We start from the raw sequence: 21465 nt of genomic DNA on the forward strand, positions 1-21465 counted from the left end.
GTCTCGTGTTTTGTGTTTTGGATCCGGATTTTCGTTATTTTTGAGGTTCGGATTTGTCTCGCAAAACACTTGACGAAAGGTCTCGGTTCGGATTTAAGGTATTGGATTCGGATTTTTTTTGAAAAAAACATAAAAAGTTTAAAAATCAAGTTTTTGGGCTTATTTTCACTCCTAGGCTATTATTAACCTCAATAACATTCAATAACAAGCATTTCCACTAATTTACAGTGTATTGTGAACACCTCACAATATAGTTATTAGTCCAAAACGTTGCAACAAGGTATCTTTCTGGACTGCGTAGAGGAGTGGGTCACCACAATATATATTAAAAACCCTGAACTTTTATGAATCGCACCAATAAATGTACCTGGACTGCGTAGAGGAGTGGGTCACCACAATATCTTAAAAACCCTGAACTTTTATGATTCGCACCAATAATTGTACCTGGACTGCGTAGAGGAGTGGGTCACCACAATATCTTAAAAACCCTGAACTTTTATGATTCGCACCAATAATTGTACCTGGACTGCGTAGAGGAGTGGGTCACCACAATATATTAAAAACCCTGAACTTTTATGATTCGCACCAATAATTGTACCTGGACTGCGTAGAGGAGTGGGTCACCACAATATCTTAAAAACCCTGAACTTTTATGATTCGCACCAATAAATGTACCTGGACTGCGTAGAGGAGTGGGTCACCACAATATCTATTAAAAACCCTGAACTTTTATGAATCGCACCAATAAATGTACCTGGACTGCGTATAGGAGTGGGTCACCACAAGATATCTTAAAAACCCTGAACTTTTATGAATCGCACCAATAAATGTACCTGGACTGCGTAGAGGAGTGGGTCACCACAATATATATTAAAAACCCTGAACTTTTATGATTCGCACCAATAATTGTACCTGGACTGCGTAGAGGAGTGGGTCACCACAATATCTTAAAAACCCTGAACTTTTATGATTCGCACCAATAATTGTACCTGGACTGCGTAGAGGAGTGGGTCACCACAATATCTTAAAAACCCTGAACTTTTATGATTCGCACCAATAAATGTACCTGGACTGCGTAGAGGAGTGGGTCACCACAAGATATATTAAAAACCCTGAACTTTTATGATTCGCACCAATAAATGTACCTGGACTGCGTAGAGGAGTGGGTCACCACAATATCTATTAAAAACCCTGAACTTTTATGAATCGCACCAATAAATGTACCTGGACTGCGTATAGGAGTGGGTCACCACAAGATATCTTAAAAACCCTGAACTTTTATGAATCGCACCAATAAATGTACCTGGACTGCGTAGAGGAGTGGGTCACCACAATATATATTAAAAACCCTGAACTTTTATGATTCGCACCAATAAATGTATCTGGACTGCGTAGAGGAGTGGGCACTGGGCACCACAATAAAATATATAAAAAACCTTCAACAGATCTGCATTACACTACACATACGGCTGCTCCTCCATCCTCTCCATCATATACATGTTGGAGTTTTAGCGTGTGACAACCTCTTGTTTTTGATAATGTCAGTGCATTTGGAATATTTTTCAATTTGCCCCACACCACTGAATGTACTTTATCTATGATACGCAATATGCATCTATCTATCTTGACTGCGTAGTGTGGTGGCCCCGGTACACAATTTGGTACCGAGGCCACAATATAATTAAAAAACCCTCCACGTGTCGGAATTCCACCAAACAAGTATCTGGACTGCATAGTGGGGTGGCCCCGGTACCCAATTTGATACCGGGGCCACAATACCTCCTCCAAACATGCTACAGACAATTCGTCATTGAGAGACCCCAGACAGACAGGGTCGAAGTGTTATTGTTTGACTTTGTAAACCCAAAAAAATGTCCCTGTTGCACATAGTCGTGCAATGAAGACTGACTTTTTCATTTAAAGGCACGATCTTTAAAGTGTAGTGTTTGTAAGTCTAAGTCATATTATACTTTTGGTAAAATTGGTTTTTTTTGTTCCTCTTTATGGTAATTAATTAGTAATAGAATTAAAGTAGGAAATAGAATTAAATAGAATTAAAGTAGGAAATAGAGTGGTATAGAGTTGTAGTGTGGTATAGATAGAGTGGTCCACACAATATAATAATAAAACCCTCAACTGGTCTGAATTCCACCAAACAAGTATCTTGACTGCGTAGTGTGGTGGCCCCGGTACACAATTTGGTACCGGGGCCACAATACCTCCTCCAAACATGCTACAGACAATTTGTCATTGAGAGACCCCAGACAGACAGGGTCGAAGTGTTATTGTTTGACTTTGTAAACCCAAAAAAATGTCCCTGTTGCACATAGTCGTGCAATGAAGACTGACTTTTTCATTTAAAGGCACGATCTTTAAAGTGTAGTGTTTGTAAGTCTAAGTCATATTATACTTTTGGTAAAATTGGTTTTTTTTGTTCCTCTTTATGGTAATTAATTAGTAATAGAATTAAAGTAGGAAATAGAATTAAATAGAATTAAAGTAGGAAATAGAGTGGTATAGAGTTGTAGTGTGGTATAGATAGAGTGGTCCACACAATATAATAATAAAACCCTCAACTGGTCTGAATTCCACCAAACAAGTATCTTGACTGCGTAGTGTGGTGGCCCCGGTACACAATTTGGTACCGAGGCCACAATATAATTAAAAAACCCTCCACGTGTCGGAATTCCACCACACAAGTATCTGGACTGCATAGTGGGGTGGCCCCGGTACCCAATTTGATACCGGGGCCACAATACCTCCTCCAAACATGCTACAGACAATTCGTCATTGAGAGACCCCAGACAGACAGGGTCGAAGTGTTATTGTTTGACTTTGTAAACCCAAAAAAATGTCCCTGTTGCACTTGCACATAGTCGTGCAATGAAGACTGACTTTTTCATTTAAAGGCACGATCTTTAAAGTGTCAGAAAGAGAGAGAAGACACAGGAGAGGAGAGTTGTAGCTGGGGACCTGGGGTGGAAGCTCCCAGGCTCCCCCAGCATTGCCTGGAAGTCTGAGCGTGGTGACTGAGCCAGGGCAAGGAATGTGTGCCCTGGATGAGGGGGAGAACTCCATGCCACTATAGTGAACCCAAGAGAGAGGGGGACACTGCACATGGAAGAGGCCCTGGAGTGAGGGCTGCTACAAGAGGCATGGTAGCTGTAGTGTCAGATCCTGAGGCTGAGAGTACACAGAGTGACGTGTCAGAGCACAGGAGACATTATCCCCGCAGAGGAGGGATGAGCTGCAGTTGAGAGGTATGTTGTTGAAATAGGACATGCACACTTTAACAAACCAATCATTTCAGCGACAGGGCCTACCAAACAACTTTGACTGAAATGATTGGTTTGTTTGGGCCCCCACACCAAAAAAGCTATTCATCTCTCCCTGTACAGACTAAACAGGCTCTACTGAGGCAAGATGTCGTCCTCATCCTCAACCTCTGATTCCTCTCCCCCTACAGTGTCTACTTCCTCCTCATCACACATTATCAATTCGTCCCCGCTGGACTCCACAACCACAGGTCCCTCTGTAGTATCTGGAGGGCAGTGCTGTACTTCATTGAGGAATTGATTATTCATTTTTATAAACATCATTTTTTCAACGTTGTGAGGAAGCAACCTCCTTCGCCGCTCACTGACCAGGTTCCCCGCTGCACTAAAAACTCTTTCCGAGTACACACTGGAGGGGGGACAACTCAGGTAAAATAGAGCCAGTTTGTACAGGGGCTTCCAAACTGCCTTTTTTTCCTGCCAGTAACAATATGGACTGTCTGACATGTCTACTTGGATGGTGTCAGCAAAGTAATCATCCACAATTTTTTCTATTGTCACAGCATCCAATGCAGCGAGAGTAGACATGTCTGCAATGGTTGGCAGGTCCTTCAGTCCGGACCAGATGTTATCAGCATCCCCGCCAGTGCCTCTTTTGGGAAAACTGAGCTTTTTCCTCGCAGCCATAGATGTGGAAGAAAATGAGGGTGGAGCTGTTGGCATGTCACGGTCCTCTTCAGAGGACAATCTCCTGACCAGCAGGTCTTTGCACCGCTGTAGACTTGTGTCCGCCGGAAACAGAGACACAACATACGCTTTAAACCGAGGATCGAGCACGGTGGCCAGAATGTATTCCTCTGACTTTAAAAGAGTGACCACCCTCGGATCCTGGCAAAGCGTACGAAGGGCTACATCCACAAGAGCTACATGCTTGGTGTAATCGCAATGGCTTACCAGCTCCTCCCTCACTTTCTCCAGCTGCTTCTGCAACAGCCTGATCAGGGGAATGACCTGACTCAAGCTGGCAGTGTCGGAACTGACTTCTCGTGTGGCAAGTTCAAATGGCTGCAGAACCTTGCACAACACGGAAATCAGTCTCCACTGCGCTTGACTGAGGCGCATCCCCACTCCTTTGCCTATGTCGTAGGTGGCTGTGTAGGCCTGAATGGCCTTTTGCTGCTCCTCCATCCTCTGCAGCATATAGAGGGTGGAGTTCCAGCGCGTCACAACCTCTTGTTTGAGGTGATGGCAGGGCAGGTTCATGCTTTTTTGATGTGCCTCTAGTCTGCGGTAGGCACTGGCTGAATGCCGAAAGTGTCCAGCAATTCTGCGCGCCACCGCAAGCATCTCCTGCACACCCCTGTCACTCTTGAGGTAATGCTGCACCACCAAATTAATGGTGTGGGCAAAACATGGGACGTGCTGGAAATTGCCCATATTTAATGCCCGCACAATGTTACTGGCATTGTCTGACACCACAAATCCCCATGAGAGTCTAAGTGGGGTAAGCCACTGGGAGATAATTTCCCTCATTTTCTCTAATATGTTGTCAGCGTTGTGCCTCTTATTAAAGCCTGTAATGCACAATGTTGCCTGCCTTTGCATGAGCAGCCATTTTGTAGATGCTGCTACTGATGCAGCTGTTGCTGTTGCTGCGGAAGGGGATGCATCTACCCAGTGGGCTGTCACAGTCATATAGTCCTTCGTTTGCCCAGAACCACTTGTCCACATGTCCGTGGTTAAGTGGACAGTGGGTACAACCGCATTTTTAAGAGCACTGAGGACACTTGATCGTACTTCTCTGTACATTTTTGGTATCGCCTGCCTAGTGAAGTGGAATCTCGAGGGGATTTGGTACCGGGGACACAATACCTCCATCAACCCTCTAAATCCCACTCCACTGATGGCGGACACCGGGCGCACGTCTAACACCAACATTGCAGTTACAGCCGCAGTTATACGCTTTGCAATAGGGTGACTACTATCGTATTTGGTGGTCATGGCAAACGACTGTTGGACGGTCAATTGTTTGGTGAAAGACTTAGCGGTCTTACGACTTCCCCTCTGGGAAGATGACCGACTAACAGCAGCAACAGCAGCAGTGGCAGTAGTAGGCGTACCGCTGCAGGATTCCTCGGATGAATCCCGTATTGAGGAGGACTCAGTCTGGCTGCTGACTTGGGCTGCAGGACTGAATCTGATGGAGATTGTGGAGGAAGTTGACGAGGAGGGTGTTGCTGGTGTGTATCCAACTGGACCACGGGATTTAGGTGTCCCTGTACCGATGAGGGTCCTAGCCCCAGTTCCTGAACTAACCACTGAACTATGAAGGTTATTCAGGTGACGTATAAGGGAGGATGTTCCTAGGTGGGCAAGATCCTTACCCCTGCTTATTTGAGCTTTACATAAGCTACATATTGCCATACATTGGTTGTCTGGATTTGGATAAAAATAACTCCAGACCGAAGAGGTGCATTTTTTGGTCTTCTGACCAGGCATGACGATGGGCTTTTTCATCCCATGGACATCAGCTGTTTCCCCCCCTGGTGCCTCATTTACAATAACCACATCACCATCCTCATCATCAAGTTCCTCCACAGCGCCAGCTACATCATCAATAGCCTCCTCCCGAGCCACCTCTTCCCGTACAGTGATGGGAAGGTCAGGCTTGACAACCACCAACACCCTTGGACTCGCCTTGGGGATTTGTGATAATTTCTCTTTAGAAGGCAGAGTTGTTTGCTGTTTTGTTGCTGACAGCATAACTCTCTTCAATTTTTTGTAGGGGGGGGGAGAAGGAGGAGGGCTAAGATCCGTGGGTGAAGCTGAACCACTAGTCATGAACACGGGCCAGGGCCTAAGCCGTTCCTTGCCACTCCGTGTCGTAAATGGCATATTGGCAACTTTACGTTTCTCCTCAGATGATTTTAAGTTTCTCTTTTTGCTACTTTTTCTTAACTTGGGCTTTTTGGATTTTACATGCCCGGTACTACGAGATTGGGCATCGGGCTTGGAAGACGACGTTGATGGCATTTCATCGTCTATGTCATGACTAGTGGCAGCAGCTTCAGCATTAGGAGGAAGTGGGTCTTGATCTTTCCCTACTTTATCCTCCAAATTTTTGGTCTCCATTATATGTAGCACAAGATACTGCAGAATGTGTGAACTTGGTAATATTGCAGTACCAATGGACTTATACTGCTGGATTGGTTTTGCAAATTTGGTTATAATTATTATTTTTTATTTTTTTTTTACATTTTTTATTTTTTTTTACTTTTTTCTTATTTTTAAAAAACTTGGGAATAGTGGGGAAATAACTATGCCCTTAGAAGCACAGAGCACAGGACACAGCACCACTGGACTGAACAGGACACGGCACAGGACCCAGCAGCACTACGGAACTCAGCAGGACAGAGCACAGGACACAGCACCACTGGACTGATACTGCAGAATGTGTGAACTTGGTAATATTGCAGTACCAATGGACTTATAATGCTGGATTGGTTTTGCAAATTTGGTTATAATTATTATATATTTTTTTTTTTTTAAATTTTTTTTTTTTTTTTACTTTTTTTTTATTTTTTAAAAACTTGGGAATAATGGGGAAATAACTATGCCCTTAGAAGCACAGAGCACAGGACACAGCACCACTGGACTTAACAGGACACGGCACAGGACCCAGCAGCACTACGGAACTCAGCAGGACAGAGCACAGGACACAGCACCACTGGACTGATACTGCAGAATGTGTAAACTTTGTAATATTGCAGTACCACTGGACTTTTACTGCTGAATGTGTGAACTTGGTAATATTGCAGTACCAATGGGCTTATACTGCAGGATTGGTTGTGAAAATTTTGTGGTAATTAAAAAATATTAAAGTAGTTTTTGGTATTTTTTAAAAAAACTTTTTTTTATTTTTTTAAACACAGGGGAATATTGGGGAAATAACTATGCCCTTAGAAGCACAGAGCACAGGACACAGCACCACTGGACTGAACAGGACACAGCACAGGACCCAGCAGCACCACTGACCTCAGAAGGACAGAGCACAGCACACAGCACCACTGGACTGATACTGCAGAACACAGCACAGCACAGCACAGCACAGCACAGCACTAAACAGCACAGCACAGCACTAAACAGCACAGAACTAAACAGCACAGAACTAAACAGCACAGAACTAAACAGCACAGAGGACCACCTAACACACCCTCCCTCTACCCTGATTAATGCCCGAGTGAAGATGGCGGCGACTAGCGGGGAATTTATAGGATCCGAGTATCGCGAGATCCGACAACGGGATTATGAGTCAGAGCCTCAGTTTCACTTTTGAATTTGGCGCCAATACCCGGATCTGTCTCGGATCCGCAACGTTCGGGTGGGCTCGGATTTCAGAAATCCGAGTGCGCTCATCCCTAGTAATAAGAACATCCCAATAAGTTTGGATCATTTAGATCGATATATATGATGTCTGTAGAAATGTGAATGTCTATGATTGTATGTGTCTTTAATATGATGAAGCCTCTAGTTATCTATTTAACACCTTTATGTGGTGATGCTGTGATAATACCCAGTATTTATGTTTTAAAAATATACATACCGCAGTATTTATACACTGTGCATTTTATTGTGAATATAATCCAATTCGAACTAAGGTACTAAGTATGTACATGGGGCTTATGATTGTTGAAATAATTTTAACATTTTGTGCAATTTATTTTATGACTTTTGGAATTCGTTCCTGTCATTGTGCTAACATACATGATTACAAGTACGTCCAGTGCATGTATCACATATATGTTGTGAAATATATTTTATTATGATCTATATCATTAGTTTAATTAGGTCAAGAGCGTAGTTATTAATGTATATTAATCTTGTGATTGCTGCAATTATAACCATAAAAGATGTTTGAATGAGGGTCACAAACTGCGCTCTGAACATTTGGCTAATAAAAACATTTTGAGTAGAAGCCGATTGGCTCGGATCACTGTTTAAACTGACACTTTGGAGAATGAAGGAATCCCCTGACAAAGTCAACCAATGACGAAACGCGTAGGGTTGTGACGTCAGCCTCTTTCACCAACATATTTTCAAAGCTTAACATTCACAGCAGCCGGGACTCCCCGAAGTCTGAGCAGTTTATCTGAGCATCGTACACTGCTTGGTAGTCAGAGCCAGACGGGACGAGGGCTGTTAATGAAAGAAACCTTTCAAGGAATTTTTATTTATTGTACAATGTTTTTAATCCCTATTTTATGGTTAAAGTATCTAACAGAACTTCACTAAGGTGCCTCTCTCTCTCCTTTATGGTATCCAAATTGGGGAGTGGAACGTTAGAGAAGGCACATAGAAGACACACAGGATTCACAGGATTGAGAACACTGAAACATGAGTCCGATAAACGTTAACTCTTGGAGTTCCATATTTGTCTGTGCATTAACTCATTCATACATGAATTCATTTGGACATTTATTTGAGCTTATTGAATTTGTTTTTATGATATATAAAATATGTCCTTGCTTGTTACTGTTAACATGTGTTGAGAAATATTTCCCGAGTGTGTATACATTATTAGAAAAATTGTGGCTTTAAAGCAATCATCTGGTCTCCTTTGGATCATCTAATAAGCAGCCTTCTTTTCATTGTATTTGTCACTCACCGGACTGTGAGTGCTACTTCTAAGGTAGCTAGGAACCGTGTCCGTCCATTATTATGAGGTACTGCGCATGTGCAGTCCCATTTAACCTTCAGTTCTGTTCCTTTAACTTAATTGGCTGATCAGGCAACACTCCCTATATTAAGCACCTGTGGTCAATACCACGTTGCCTGATCTTGGAGTCTCATTCCTCATGAGTCTCCGAAGGTGTTCCAGTGCCTCCTCGTGTGTTCAGCTTATGCTGATTCCTGTTTGCCGTTTGTGGTTTCCAGACCACTTCTACTCCTCGTGTTCCTAGTGACTTCAGCAGCTGATTCCTATCCGCTGCCTCCGTATATCTACAGTTACAGATTACTGCTACTCTCCTGTGTTTCATCGTGACTCCAGCAGCTGATTCCTATCCGCTGCCTCCGTATATCTACAGTTACAGATTACTGCAAACTCTCCTGTGTTTCATCGTGACTCCAGCAGCTGATTCCTATCCGCTGCCTCCGTGTGTCTAACAAGTTACAGATCTCTCCAACTCTCCTGTTACATCGCTACTGTTCCAGCTGATTCCTGTTAGCTACTTCAGCGTGTCTACAGAGTCCTGCTCGTCTCAGCGCTCCAGTCTGCATTCCACCTGCCGTCAGCTGACCCGCTGCCTACTGCTTCTACAGTGTGTCCATTCGTGTCAACTTGCCTGTTAAGCATCGAGTCTACGCTCCTCGGCTTCCAGCTCTGCTACATCGCTTCAGCTCTCCCGTGGTCTCCTGCTGTTCAATTCGATATACTACTGCTTCCTGAGTATTTGTCGTCCTTGCTGGCCTACCTACAGTGCGCTGCACCTACCTGCCGCTTCCATTCTGCAAGGACTTCTCATCTCGTCAGTTCCCTGCCTCTCAGGTATCCCTGCAGCTATCTCTAACAGCCTGCTCATCTGAACCACGGTATGCATACTTCTCATTGACTGTGCTGGTGTATTGCATATCCATCTGGACTGAGTTGTTCTCCTCCGGAGTTTCCACCCTCTGAGACTATTGCTATTATTGACTGTGTTTCCTTTTGCTGGACTATTCTAGTGACTTTGTTTATCTGTGCAGTGCTGTTCATTCATTATTATTATTGTGTGCAATTCAACGTGGGATCAAGTTCAGTGTACCCGTGTAGACTCTGCATAGCATTTATCTCCTCGTGTCCTTCCTCACATATATATTCGGTGGTACAACTTGCTAGAGGCAGACCACTGATTCCTGTTTCCCTGTGTCACCAGTTGCATATATCCTCTCACATAAGCAGTGGTACAACTTGCTACACGCAGACCACTGACTTCCCCGTTACCTTCATCTGGATTCCATTCCTTCACTACAGACAGCGGTACAACTTGCTATACGCAGACCGCTGACTTCCACCTCCTTATTACTCCTGGACATTCTTCTCACTATAGCAGTGGTACAACTTGCCGTGCGCAGACCACTGACTACCCTCACGTGTCCTTGTCCATCCAGACCCTCGTGTTCAGTTACCTATTGTTTACCTGTGCTGCTAGTCATAGACTTTCTGAGCATTCTCTAACCATCTGCTGTTTCCAGTTCCATTATCACCCTGCCATCGGAGTATTATATACCAACTCTACTGCTCTGATAAGACCATCAGCGGGTGATACTGGGTAAAGACTCCTAGTGCCCGTGACAGTAAGATCAGGCCATGACAGACCCAGCTTCGGAACCCACAGCTAAAGAGATGCTGCAGCATCTGGTCACCCGTGTGGAACAACAGGATGTTCGTCAACAACTATTACTACAATGTTACCAGACGTTAGTCTCCCAAAGAACGTCTGGGCAGAATATTACAGCTTCTGTTGATGCTCCTGTGCTTTCCTCCGTTTCCCCAGTGCCATCCCAGGTGTCTACGGCTTCCACGCTTCACCTGCCAACTCCGTCAAAGTATGATGGAGATCCCAAAACATGTAGAGGTTTCCTCAACCAATGCTCAGTACATTTTGAGCTCCAACCTCAAAACTTTTCGACTCATCGTTCCAGAGTGGCCTATCTCATCTCATTATTCTCCGGACAAGCTCTCGCATGGGCTTCCCCTCTGTGGGAAAGAAATGATCCATTGTTTCAGGATAGTGCCAAATTTATTTCCATGTTTCGTAATGTATTCGATGAACCAGGTCGTGTTATTTCCGCTGCCTCCAGCATTCTTCGTTTACGACAGGGTTCTCGTACAGTAGGACAGTACGTCATTCAATTTAGGATCTTAGCCTCTGAGCTTCAGTGGAACACTGAAGCGTTAATTGCCGCCTTCTGGCAGGGGCTCTCGGACAAAATTAAAGATGCACTGACTACTCAAGAACTCCCTACATCTTTAGAAGATTTGATTTCTCTTTGTCATCGTGTGGATCTCAGATTTCGTGAGAGGGACTCTGAGAGAACTACTTCAGCTAAAACATCTCTTCGTCCTACTTCTCAAATTCGTCCTGCTTCACCTCCGGTAATACCGATGGAGATTGGACGTTCCAAACTAACCTCTGCAGAGAGGAATCGAAGAATTAAGAATAGACTTTGTATCTATTGTGCTGATGCCACACATATGCTCCAGTCATGCCCCAAAAAATCGGGAAATGCCAGGCCCTAACTAGTTCTGGAGAGGTGAAGTTAGGGTCCCTGGAGTCCTCTCCATCTTCTACGAAATCAAAAATCTGTGCATTTGACGTTACCATTTCATTTGCTACTAAGTCTTTTGAGTCCCAAGCTCTGATTAATTCAGGAGCTGCGGAAAATTTCATTTCTGAATCCCTTGTAAATCAATGGTCCCTACCAGTGATTACCCTGAAGACTCCTGTTACGGTGACTGCTATCGATGGATCACGTATTATCAACGGTCTCATCACCCAAAGTACGTCTTCAGTGACCCTTCAGATTGGTGTTCTACACCGAGAAGAAATTTCGTTTTTAATCCTTACTGTTACTACAAGTCCGATTGTTATAGGCCTTCCATGGCTTCAATGTCATTCTCCCCAGATTGACTGGCGCACTCCTCAAGTTACGTCTTGGGGACCTGAATGTCACCAACATTGTCTTTCTCGTGTTGTTCCTCGTAAAATACAACAAACCTCCATTTCACCTTCCTCACCGGGACTTCCTCCTCAGTATGCTTCATTTGCCGACGTCTTTGATAAAGCTCAGTCTGAATGTCTTCCCCCTCATCGTTCATGGGATTGTCCGATTGACCTGTTACCTGGCAAGACTCCACCTAGGGGTCGTGTGTATCCACTTTCATTACCTGAGACTCAGGCTACTGCTGAATACATCCAAGAGAATCTCCAGCGAGGATTTATTCGACCTTCTACTTCTCCCGCTGGAGCTGGGTTCTTCTTCGTGAAGAAGAAAGATGGATCATTACGCCCTTGCATAGATTTTCGTGGACTTAATGCTATCACTATCAAAAATCGGTATCCCATTCCTCTGATTACTGAGTTGTTTGATCGGATCAAGGGAGCCCGGATTTTTACTAAGTTGGATCTTCGTGGTGCCTACAACTTGATTAGAATCAGGTCCGGTGACGAATGGAAAACAGCTTTTAACACCAGAGATGGGCATTATGAATACTTAGTAATGCCCTTCGGGTTATGTAATGCCCCTGCTGTTTTCCAGGGCTTCATTAACGAGATCTTTCGGGACTTGTTATATGTATGTGTCGTAGTATATCTGGACGACATACTCATCTTTTCCCAAGACCTGCCTTCACATCACCAACAAGTGGCCGAAGTTCTTTCCAGACTCCGGAAAAATTCATTATTCTGTAAATTAGAAAAATGTTCATTTGAGTTGCCCCAGATTCCATTTTTGGGTTATATTGTTTCCGGAGTTGGTCTACAAATGGATCCAGAAAAGGTGAATGCTGTGTTACTTTGGCCTCAGCCAACTACTCTTCGTGCCATTCAGCGTTTTTTAGGCTTTGCCAACTACTATAGACGCTTCATTCAAGACTTCTCTTCAATTGCATCTCCCATTGTGGCTCTAACTTGCAAAGGGGCCAATACTAAGCAATGGTCATCTGAGGCTCTCCAAGCCTTACAATTTCTTAAAGAGTCCTTCTCCTCTGCTCCCATCCTTCGACAGCCTGATGTGACGCTTCCCTTCTTCCTAGAAGTAGACGCCTCTAATGTTGGTTTAGGAGCCATTCTCTCCCAGAAATCGGAGCAACAAAAATTCCATCCTTGTGCCTTTTACTCTCGGGGTCTTCTGCCTACGGAGAAGAATTACACCATCGGGGACAAGGAGTTGCTGGCTATTAAAGTAGCATTGGAGGAGTGGAGATATTTGTTAGAGGGAGCTCGTCATCCGGTGACAATTTTTACGGATCATAAAAATTTGTCATACCTACAGTCTGCTCAATGTTTAAATCCTCGTCAGGCAAGATGGTCTCTTTTCTTTTCCCGTTTTGATCTAATCATAACCTTCAAACCAGCTGCAAAGAATAAAAAAGCAGACGCTCTATCTCGAGCATTTGTGGCATCCTCAGACGTTGAAGAGAGTCCTAACCACTTTATATTAGACCCCAAATGTGTTTCTCTGGCTGCTTCTTCCACTAAAGTGCTACCATTTGGGAAGACCCTCGTGCCTCCTGCTCTTAGGAAAAAAATCCTTTCATGGTTTCACTCTTCTCGTTTCTCTGGACACGCTGGTGAACGCAAGACCTTTGAAATCCTCTCTCGAAGTTATTGGTAGCCTTCTATGAGGAGAGATGTCAAAGAGTTTATCGCGGCATGCGATTTATGCTCCCAGTTCAAGACCCCCCGCAGAACTCCAGCGGGGTTGCTTCAGCCACTACCCATTCCATCTAAGCCTTGGACCCATATTAGTATGGACTTTGTTACTGAGCTTCCTCCTAGTAAGAATTGCAACACCATTTGGGTAGTGGTGGATAGATTTTCGAAGATGGCGCATTTCGTTCCCTTGTCTGGTTTACCTTCTTCTTCTACCCTGGCTGAACATTTCATTAGAGAAATTTTCCGTATCCATGGATGTCCGTCCGAGATCGTGTCAGATAGAGGAGTACAATTCGTTTCCAGATTCTGGCGGGCCCTTTGCAAGACCTTGGGCATACGATTAGCACTCTCATCTTCCTACCATCCTCAATCGAACGGACAAACTGAAAGAGTCAACCAAGATCTTGAGACTTTCTTAAGGATGTTCTCGTCAGCCAATCAAGGCAACTGGGTAGAATTACTTCCTTGGGCTGAATTCGCTCATAACAACATGTACCATGAGTCATCATCTAAAACTCCATTCTTTGTGGTTTACGGTCACCATCCGTCTTTCCCGGAATTTCCTGCCCTCCCGCCCACCTAAGTTCCTGCTGTTGAGACTTTGTGTCAAACCTTCAAAAATATTTGGGCTCAGGTAAAAACCTGTTTAAAGAAGACATCTGCCAGATATAAGTCTTTTGCGGACAAAAAGAGACGGGCTATTCCACCATTGAAAGTCGGAGACCGGGTGTGGCTATCTACTAAGAATATTCGTTTGAAGGTTCCATCCATGAAATTTGCTCCCCGTTTTATTGGTCCATATAGGATCATTCAAGTTATAAATCCAGTTTGCTTCAAACTTTTACTTCCCAAGAGTCTTCGTATTTCCAATGCCTTCCATGTTTCCTTGCTCAAACCTCTCATCATCAACCATTTCTCGGTCCCTCCTTCAGCACCTCGGCCACTTCAAGTTCATCAGGAGGAAGACTTTGAGATTACTCAGGTTTTGGATGCTAAAATTTCGCGAGGAGTTCTTCGTTTCCTTGTGCATTGGAAAGGCTTTGGTCCTGAGGAGCGTTCATGGATCAAAGCTGAAGATCTCAACGCTCCAGCCCTCTTGAAAAAGTTCTATACCAAATTTCCGGACAAACCCGGTTCCAGGTGTTCTGTGCCCACCTTTAAAAGGGGGGGTACTGTCACTCACCGGACTGTGAGTGCTACTTCTAAGGTAGCTAGGAACCGTGTCCGTCCATTATTATGAGGTACTGCGCATGTGCAGTCCCTTTTAACCTTCAGTTCTGTTCCTTAAACTTAATTGGCTGATCAGGCAACACTCCCTATATTAAGCACCTGTGGTCAATACCACGTTGCCTGATCTTGGAGTCTCATTCCTCATGAGTCTCTGAAGGTGTTCCAGTGCCTCCTCGTGTGTTCAGCTTATGCTGATTCCTGTTTGCCGTTTGTGGTTTCCAGACCACTTCTACTCCTCGTGTTCCTAGTGACTTCAGCAGCTGATTCCTATCCGCTGCCTCCGTATATCTACAGTTACAGATTACTGCTACTCTCCTGTGTTTCATCGTGACTCCAGCAGCTGATTCCTATCCGCTGCCTCCGTATATCTACAGTTACAGATTACTGCAAACTCTCCTGTTTCATCGTGACTCCAGCAGCTGATTCCTATCCGCTGCCTCCGTGTGTCTAACAAGTTACAGATCTCTCCAACTCTCCTGTGTTACATCGCTACTGTTCCAGCTGATTCCTGTTAGCTACTTCAGCGTGTCTACAGAGTCCTGCTCGTCTCAGCGCTCCAGTCTGCATTCCACCTGCCGTCAGCTGACCCGCTGCCTACTGCTTCTACAGTGTGTCCATTCATGTCAACTTGCCTGTTAAGCATCGAGTCTACGCTCCTCGGCTTCCAGCTCTGCTACATCGCTTCAGCTCTCCCGTGGTCTTCTGCTGTTCAATTCGATATACTACTGCTTCCTGAGTATTTGTCGTCCTTGCTGGCCTACCTACAGTGCGCTGCACCTAACTGCCGCTTCCATTCTGCAAGGACTTCTCATCTCGTCAGTTCCCTGCCTCTCAGGTATCCCTGCAGCTATCTCTAACAGCCTGCTCATCTGAACCACGGTATGCATACTTCTCATTGACTGTGCTGGTGTATTGCATATCCATCTGGACTGAGTTGTTCTCCTCCGGAGTTTCCACCCTCTGAGACTATTGCTATTATTGACTGTGTTTCCTTTTGCTGGACTATTCTAGTGACTTTGTTTATCTGTGCAGTGCTGTTCATTATTATTATTGTGTGCAGTTCAACGTGGGATCAAGTTCAGTGTACCCGTGTAGACTCTGCATAGCATTTATCTCCTCGTGTCCTTCCTCACATATATATTCAGTGGTACAACTTGCTAGAGGCAGACCACTGATTCCTGTTTCCCTGTGTCACCAGTTGCATATATCCTCTCACATAAGCAGTGGTACAACTTGCTACACGCAGACCACTGACTTCCCCGTTACCTTCATCTGGATTCCATTCCTTCACTACAGACAGCGGTACAACTTGCTATACGCAGACCGCTGACTTCCACCTCCTTATTACTCCTGGACATTCCTTCTCACTATAGCAGTGGTACAACTTGCCGTGCGCAGACCACTGACTACCCTCACGTGTCCTTGTCCATCCAGACCCTCGTGTTCAGTTACCTATTGTTTACCTGTGCTGCTAGTCATAGACTTTCTGAGCATTCTCTAACCATCTGCTGTTTCCAGTTCCATTATCACCCTGCCATCAGAGTATCATATACCAACTCTACTGCTCTGATAAGACCATCAGCGGGTGATACTGGGTAAAGACTCCTAGTGCCCGTGACAGTATTTTCCTCATATTCAGTAAGATTACCATTTTCTCCTTATTGCCCCCCCCCCCTCTTACGAAGTGCGCCCTTTCCTAAGGAAAATAGATGCTATTGTGTATCTTGTTAGGGGAAGACACCCCCCTGATATATCTACTTTAGGTGATTATAAATAAAGATTTCATTACACATAGATGAAAAATCCTTTTAAGATGGTCCGCAAAGATTTTTGTATACATTAATTTTAACATTTCAAATTGCTGAAACAGGAAGTGTGGGAACACTCTTGTGTTCCATGCCTCGGTATAGTCACTTCCGGTTTGCGGTTCACCTTCGTTTTTGCACCGGAAATGGTCAGAAATTTCAATAAACTTTATTCATTGCTCCTTTTATATTATAGACAGTTCTTCTGCGTTCCACATCAGGAATCAACTTAACTATACAGTATTATGCAAAACAGAGTCAATGGTAGTTAGACTTTTGCATTATAATAAAAACATATTATTACAAGGCTGTCATGTTGAATATATTATAAATGGTCTTCCATTAGAAAAACATGAAAGAAAAAATAAGAAAGTAAAAATACAAAAATAAAAGTACATACAGGGACATGTAAATGTCATTTAAATAATTTAGATCTCTGATGTGCATATAATAGAAATTACAATGTATGATGGTATCGTGAGATCAATTACAATGAATTATGTTTATTTCACAATAATATTAATAATAATTGTTGTGGATTTGCAGGAATTATAATCCTACATCTGAAAAGTGAAAAAAAGACAACAAAGCAACATAATCAACTTAAAAAAACCCATTTTATTTCAAACTCCTTATTTAGACCATAAGGGACAAGAGCATTTAATTTATACATTCGTCATTTCTCATGTCACTAACATTTTTTCTAAATTTCTGTTTCCAACTGATTGACCACTTGTATGCTACAAAAATCTTCATAGAACAATTATGGATTTGTTTACAGAATGTGTCTTTTCCTGTTTTAATATTATATAAATGTTCTGATATTCTTTCTTTCAGTGGTCTAGATGTTTTCCCTACATATAGTAATCTGCAACAACATTCTAAAATATATATAAGATTTTTTGCATTACATGTAATGAATTGATCAATTTTATATGTAATGCCATTGTGGGTAAATTGTGTAATTTTTAATTTTTTTGTTTTCAATGGTTTTATATCCTATACAATCTCCATATCGAAAAAAATCTTATGCTAACAAAAATTATTCCCCTGAACACATACAAAAGGATTGTTATATTACAAAATGACGTTATGTCTACATATTTTCTTCTTTTCCCATGTACCATGTATAATTGAATATTGTGACTGGAATCTTTTCTTGGCTTGAAGAAGAGATAAATGATCTTCCCAAATATAAGTATTACCCAATCATCAATTTATTTGTGTATCCACAACCTTTAGCTGTGGAAACAATAGGTTCTGTATTCACTTATTTGAACACATTTCTTTATCTTTACATTGTTACAAGCTGCGAATAAAGGGATTACTTATACTCACACTTTCTCTATCTCACAGCGTCTTGATCGCTGACTCCTTAACACGCACGGGACTCTTCCAGAGATTAATCACATGTCCTTTTCTCTCTTCCCTATTGGGTTTCATTGGTTGTCATAGTTTAGTTTCCAGATTTCACCAGCACGCTAACTGCTAACGCGAAATGGTGGATATTCACGCTAAACTCTTGCACCTGGATGAGTAACACACGTCTATATATTACCTTATTAAATTCATTATTGAGTATGCTATCACTGATGAACGTTTTGGATTAACTGAAACATTGTACATTATGGATTAAAATTAATTTTTGACACTTTATCTCTGGCTCAAATCCTTGAGTGCCGCCCGTTTTATTCAGCATGATTTACATCTGGCTTGAGGTGAGCACCTGGGTCAGTAAATGTTTGGACTGTTTTGAGCGCCAAGCTATGTACTGCTATATCATCTATTTTAATCAACTGATTTCACAATATTTGGAGTATCGCAGCAACCTTGTTTCATATCCAATTGCTTTTGTCCTGTGTGAATTTTCCGATGTTGAACAAGAGATGATTTACCTGCAAAATATTTCCCACACTCAGAGCAAGAAAATGGTTTCTCACCTGTGTGAGTTCTATGATGATCAATAAGATTTGATTTCTGTGTAAAACATTTCCCACACTCAGAACATGAAAATGGTTTTTCACCTGTGTGATTTCTGTGATGTTCAACAAGAGATGATTTAGCTGCAAAATATTTCCCACACTCGGAGCAAGGAAATGGTTTCTCACCTGTGTGAGTTCTTTGATGTCTAATAAGTTTTGATTTGTTTATAAAACATTTCCCACACTCAGTACATGGCAATGGCTTATCACCTGTGTGAGTTTTCTGATGTTCAACAAGAGATGATTTAACTGCAAAATATTTCCCACACTCAGAGCAGGGAAATGGTTTCTCACCTGTGTGAGTTCTCTGATGTCTAATAAGGTTTGATTTGTTTATAAACCATTGTTCACACTCAGTACATGGCACTGGCTTCTCACCTGTGTGAGTTTTCTGATGTTGAACAAGAGATGATTTACCTGCAAAATATTTCCCACACTCAGAGCAAGGAAATAGTTTCTCACCTCTGTGAGTTCTCCGATGTTGAAAAAGATTTGATTTTTGTGTAAAACATTTGCCACACTCAGAACATGTAAATGGTTTTTCACCTGTGTGAGTTCTCTGATGTTTAATCATTTCTGCTTTCTGTGCAAAACATTTCCCACACTCAGAGCAGGGAAATGGTTTCTCACCTGTGTGAGTTCTCTGATGTCTAATAAGGTTTGATTTGTTTATAAACCATTGTTCACACTCAGTACATGGCACTGGCTTCTCACCTGTGTGAGTTTTCTGATGTTGAACAAGAGATGATTTACCTGCAAAACATTTCCCACACTCAGCGCAAGGAAATGGTTTCTCACCTGTGTGAGTTCTCTGATGTCTAATCATTTCTGATTTCTGTGCAAAACATTTCCCACACTCAGAACACGGAAATGGTTTCTCAACTGTGTGAGTTCTCTGATGTCTAATCATTTCTACTTTTTGTGCAAAACATTTCCCACACTCAGAACATGGAAATGGTTTCTCACCTGTGTGAGTTCTATGATGTACAAAAAGATTTGATTTGCGTGTAAAACATTTCCCACACTCAGAACATGGAAATGGTTTCTTACGGCTGTGCGTGATCTGCTTTTTATGAAGAGATAATGTAACTGTAAAGCTTTTGTTAGCAGGAAAATATTCCTCATGATCAGAGGGATCAGATGATTTATCTGCTCTGTGAAGTATTGGATGTATATTTAGGGCAATGGGGTTTTCTCCAGGAGACTCTTGTGTGATGTTATCTTCTATTTCACAATCTGTTGAAACAATGAACTTTCCTTCGGAGATATTCCTGTGTTTGCATCCATCTGCTGAAAACAGAATAAATGTATGGAAACAGACTTATTTTAAATTAACATTAAAAAGCCCAACATTTTCATACTATGAGTAAGTTGAAATGTTCAGATGTTTAATTTTAATTTGCAAACTACAAACACTTTATGATAATAATAAAACTGCATCAAGCACAATGCATAGACCCAGCAACAGTGACACACAGATCACATCCAGATTCATCAACTCCAGCCAAAATGCAGACTTTACACACTGTAATAACCACAAATAAGTTCTGCAGTTACTTAGCCGTTGTGTGTGGTTTGTTACCTTAATTAGTGCACCAAACAGAAACTGGTTATTGTATAATAAGAAATGTATATGATGGTGCCAATAAATTATGTTCTTTAACTATAAAACATATAGGGCCTGATTTAGAGTTGGACACAATTCCAGCTAATCAGTATAAACAGCACTTTTAGCCAAGGATCCGTCTCAGCTTGTATTCTGACTGAGACGGATCTCCTCCTTGCACCTCTCTGCGGTTAGAGAGGTGGAACGGGGAAGTTAGTGGGCGAGCCTAGCAATGTAAAGGTGTGTTCAAGCACTTTACATGCTATGTGGAGTTGAAAGCAAGCTGCAAATAGGTCTTTAGGAGACGGATCTGTTGCGGGTGCTTTCTGCTGGTGCAACAGACCTTGTTGTGTTAAAAAAGATTTAAAAAAATTATTACATTTTAAAAAACAGATTTGCACCCCCTCCCAAACAGCTTAACTAACCCGAGTGCTGTTAGTGGGGGAAGAAGCACAATTTATTTTTTACATTAATTTTCTTATTCATTAATATGCCTTACAGGGTCACTGTGACTGATACAATTAAGTGTATCATGCACACCGGCCCATAAGGCAGATAAAGAGGTGTTTGTACAATTTGCACAGTATTCTGAGTTGCACGATCTAAAGATTTGTGTGACTTGGAATACTGTGTAAATTACAGGATGAAATTTACATTTACGAGTTAAGCCTAAATTCCCTCCGACTAAATCAGGCCCATAGTATCTATATGTTGTAGAAGTAGTAGCGTTTCTGTCCTCAGCATTGTATATTTTTTTATTTTAATTTTAGACTTTACACAATGCCCAGCCAGGATCCTAGGGCAGGAAGACTCATTAGCCAGGGACATTTCAAACTAGACACTGTCCTCACATACAAACACTAGAGCCTCAAAGTAGAGTGGACGTAGATTAAATCAGCAGTGAGTCCTGGATATAAGTTTACACTACTCTTAGGTCTTACACCATTGTACAGAGCAGAGGAGAGCATCAGGACAGAGTAGGAGAACGGAGCAGGACACAGATGGGCAACAGTACATAGTAAAGTATAAGGGCAGAGCAGGGTACAGACTAAGCTCAGCAGATGAAGAGCATCCAAGCACGTAGATAGTACAATTATGTGTGTGTGTGGTTATAGATCCGTGTGTCAGAAGGTGGAATTTGTGTTTAGT

At 42.6% G+C, this 21465-nt stretch overlaps 1 protein-coding gene across 7 annotated transcripts in view; it reads right to left on the minus strand.

The window, feature by feature from the left end:
- Nucleotides 1-17939: 17939 nt before the first annotated feature.
- LOC142150979 (uncharacterized) overlaps nt 17940-21465 on the minus strand; it is a 536473-nt gene continuing 532947 nt past the window's right edge. For 5 of the 7 annotated variants that reach the window (XM_075206197.1, XM_075206201.1, XM_075206195.1 and 2 more), the window contains one exon: nt 17940-20000. In XM_075206197.1, the coding sequence (XP_075062298.1) occupies nt 18517-20000 (1484 nt within the window). In that variant the 3' untranslated portion in view covers nt 17940-18516. The remainder of the gene's footprint in view (nt 20001-21465) is intronic. The other 2 variants (XM_075206202.1, XM_075206200.1) reach the window with 1 other exon arrangement.

This window comes from Mixophyes fleayi, chromosome 4 (genome assembly GCF_038048845.1).
Source record: "Mixophyes fleayi isolate aMixFle1 chromosome 4, aMixFle1.hap1, whole genome shotgun sequence".
NCBI lineage: Eukaryota > Metazoa > Chordata > Amphibia > Anura > Limnodynastidae > Mixophyes > Mixophyes fleayi.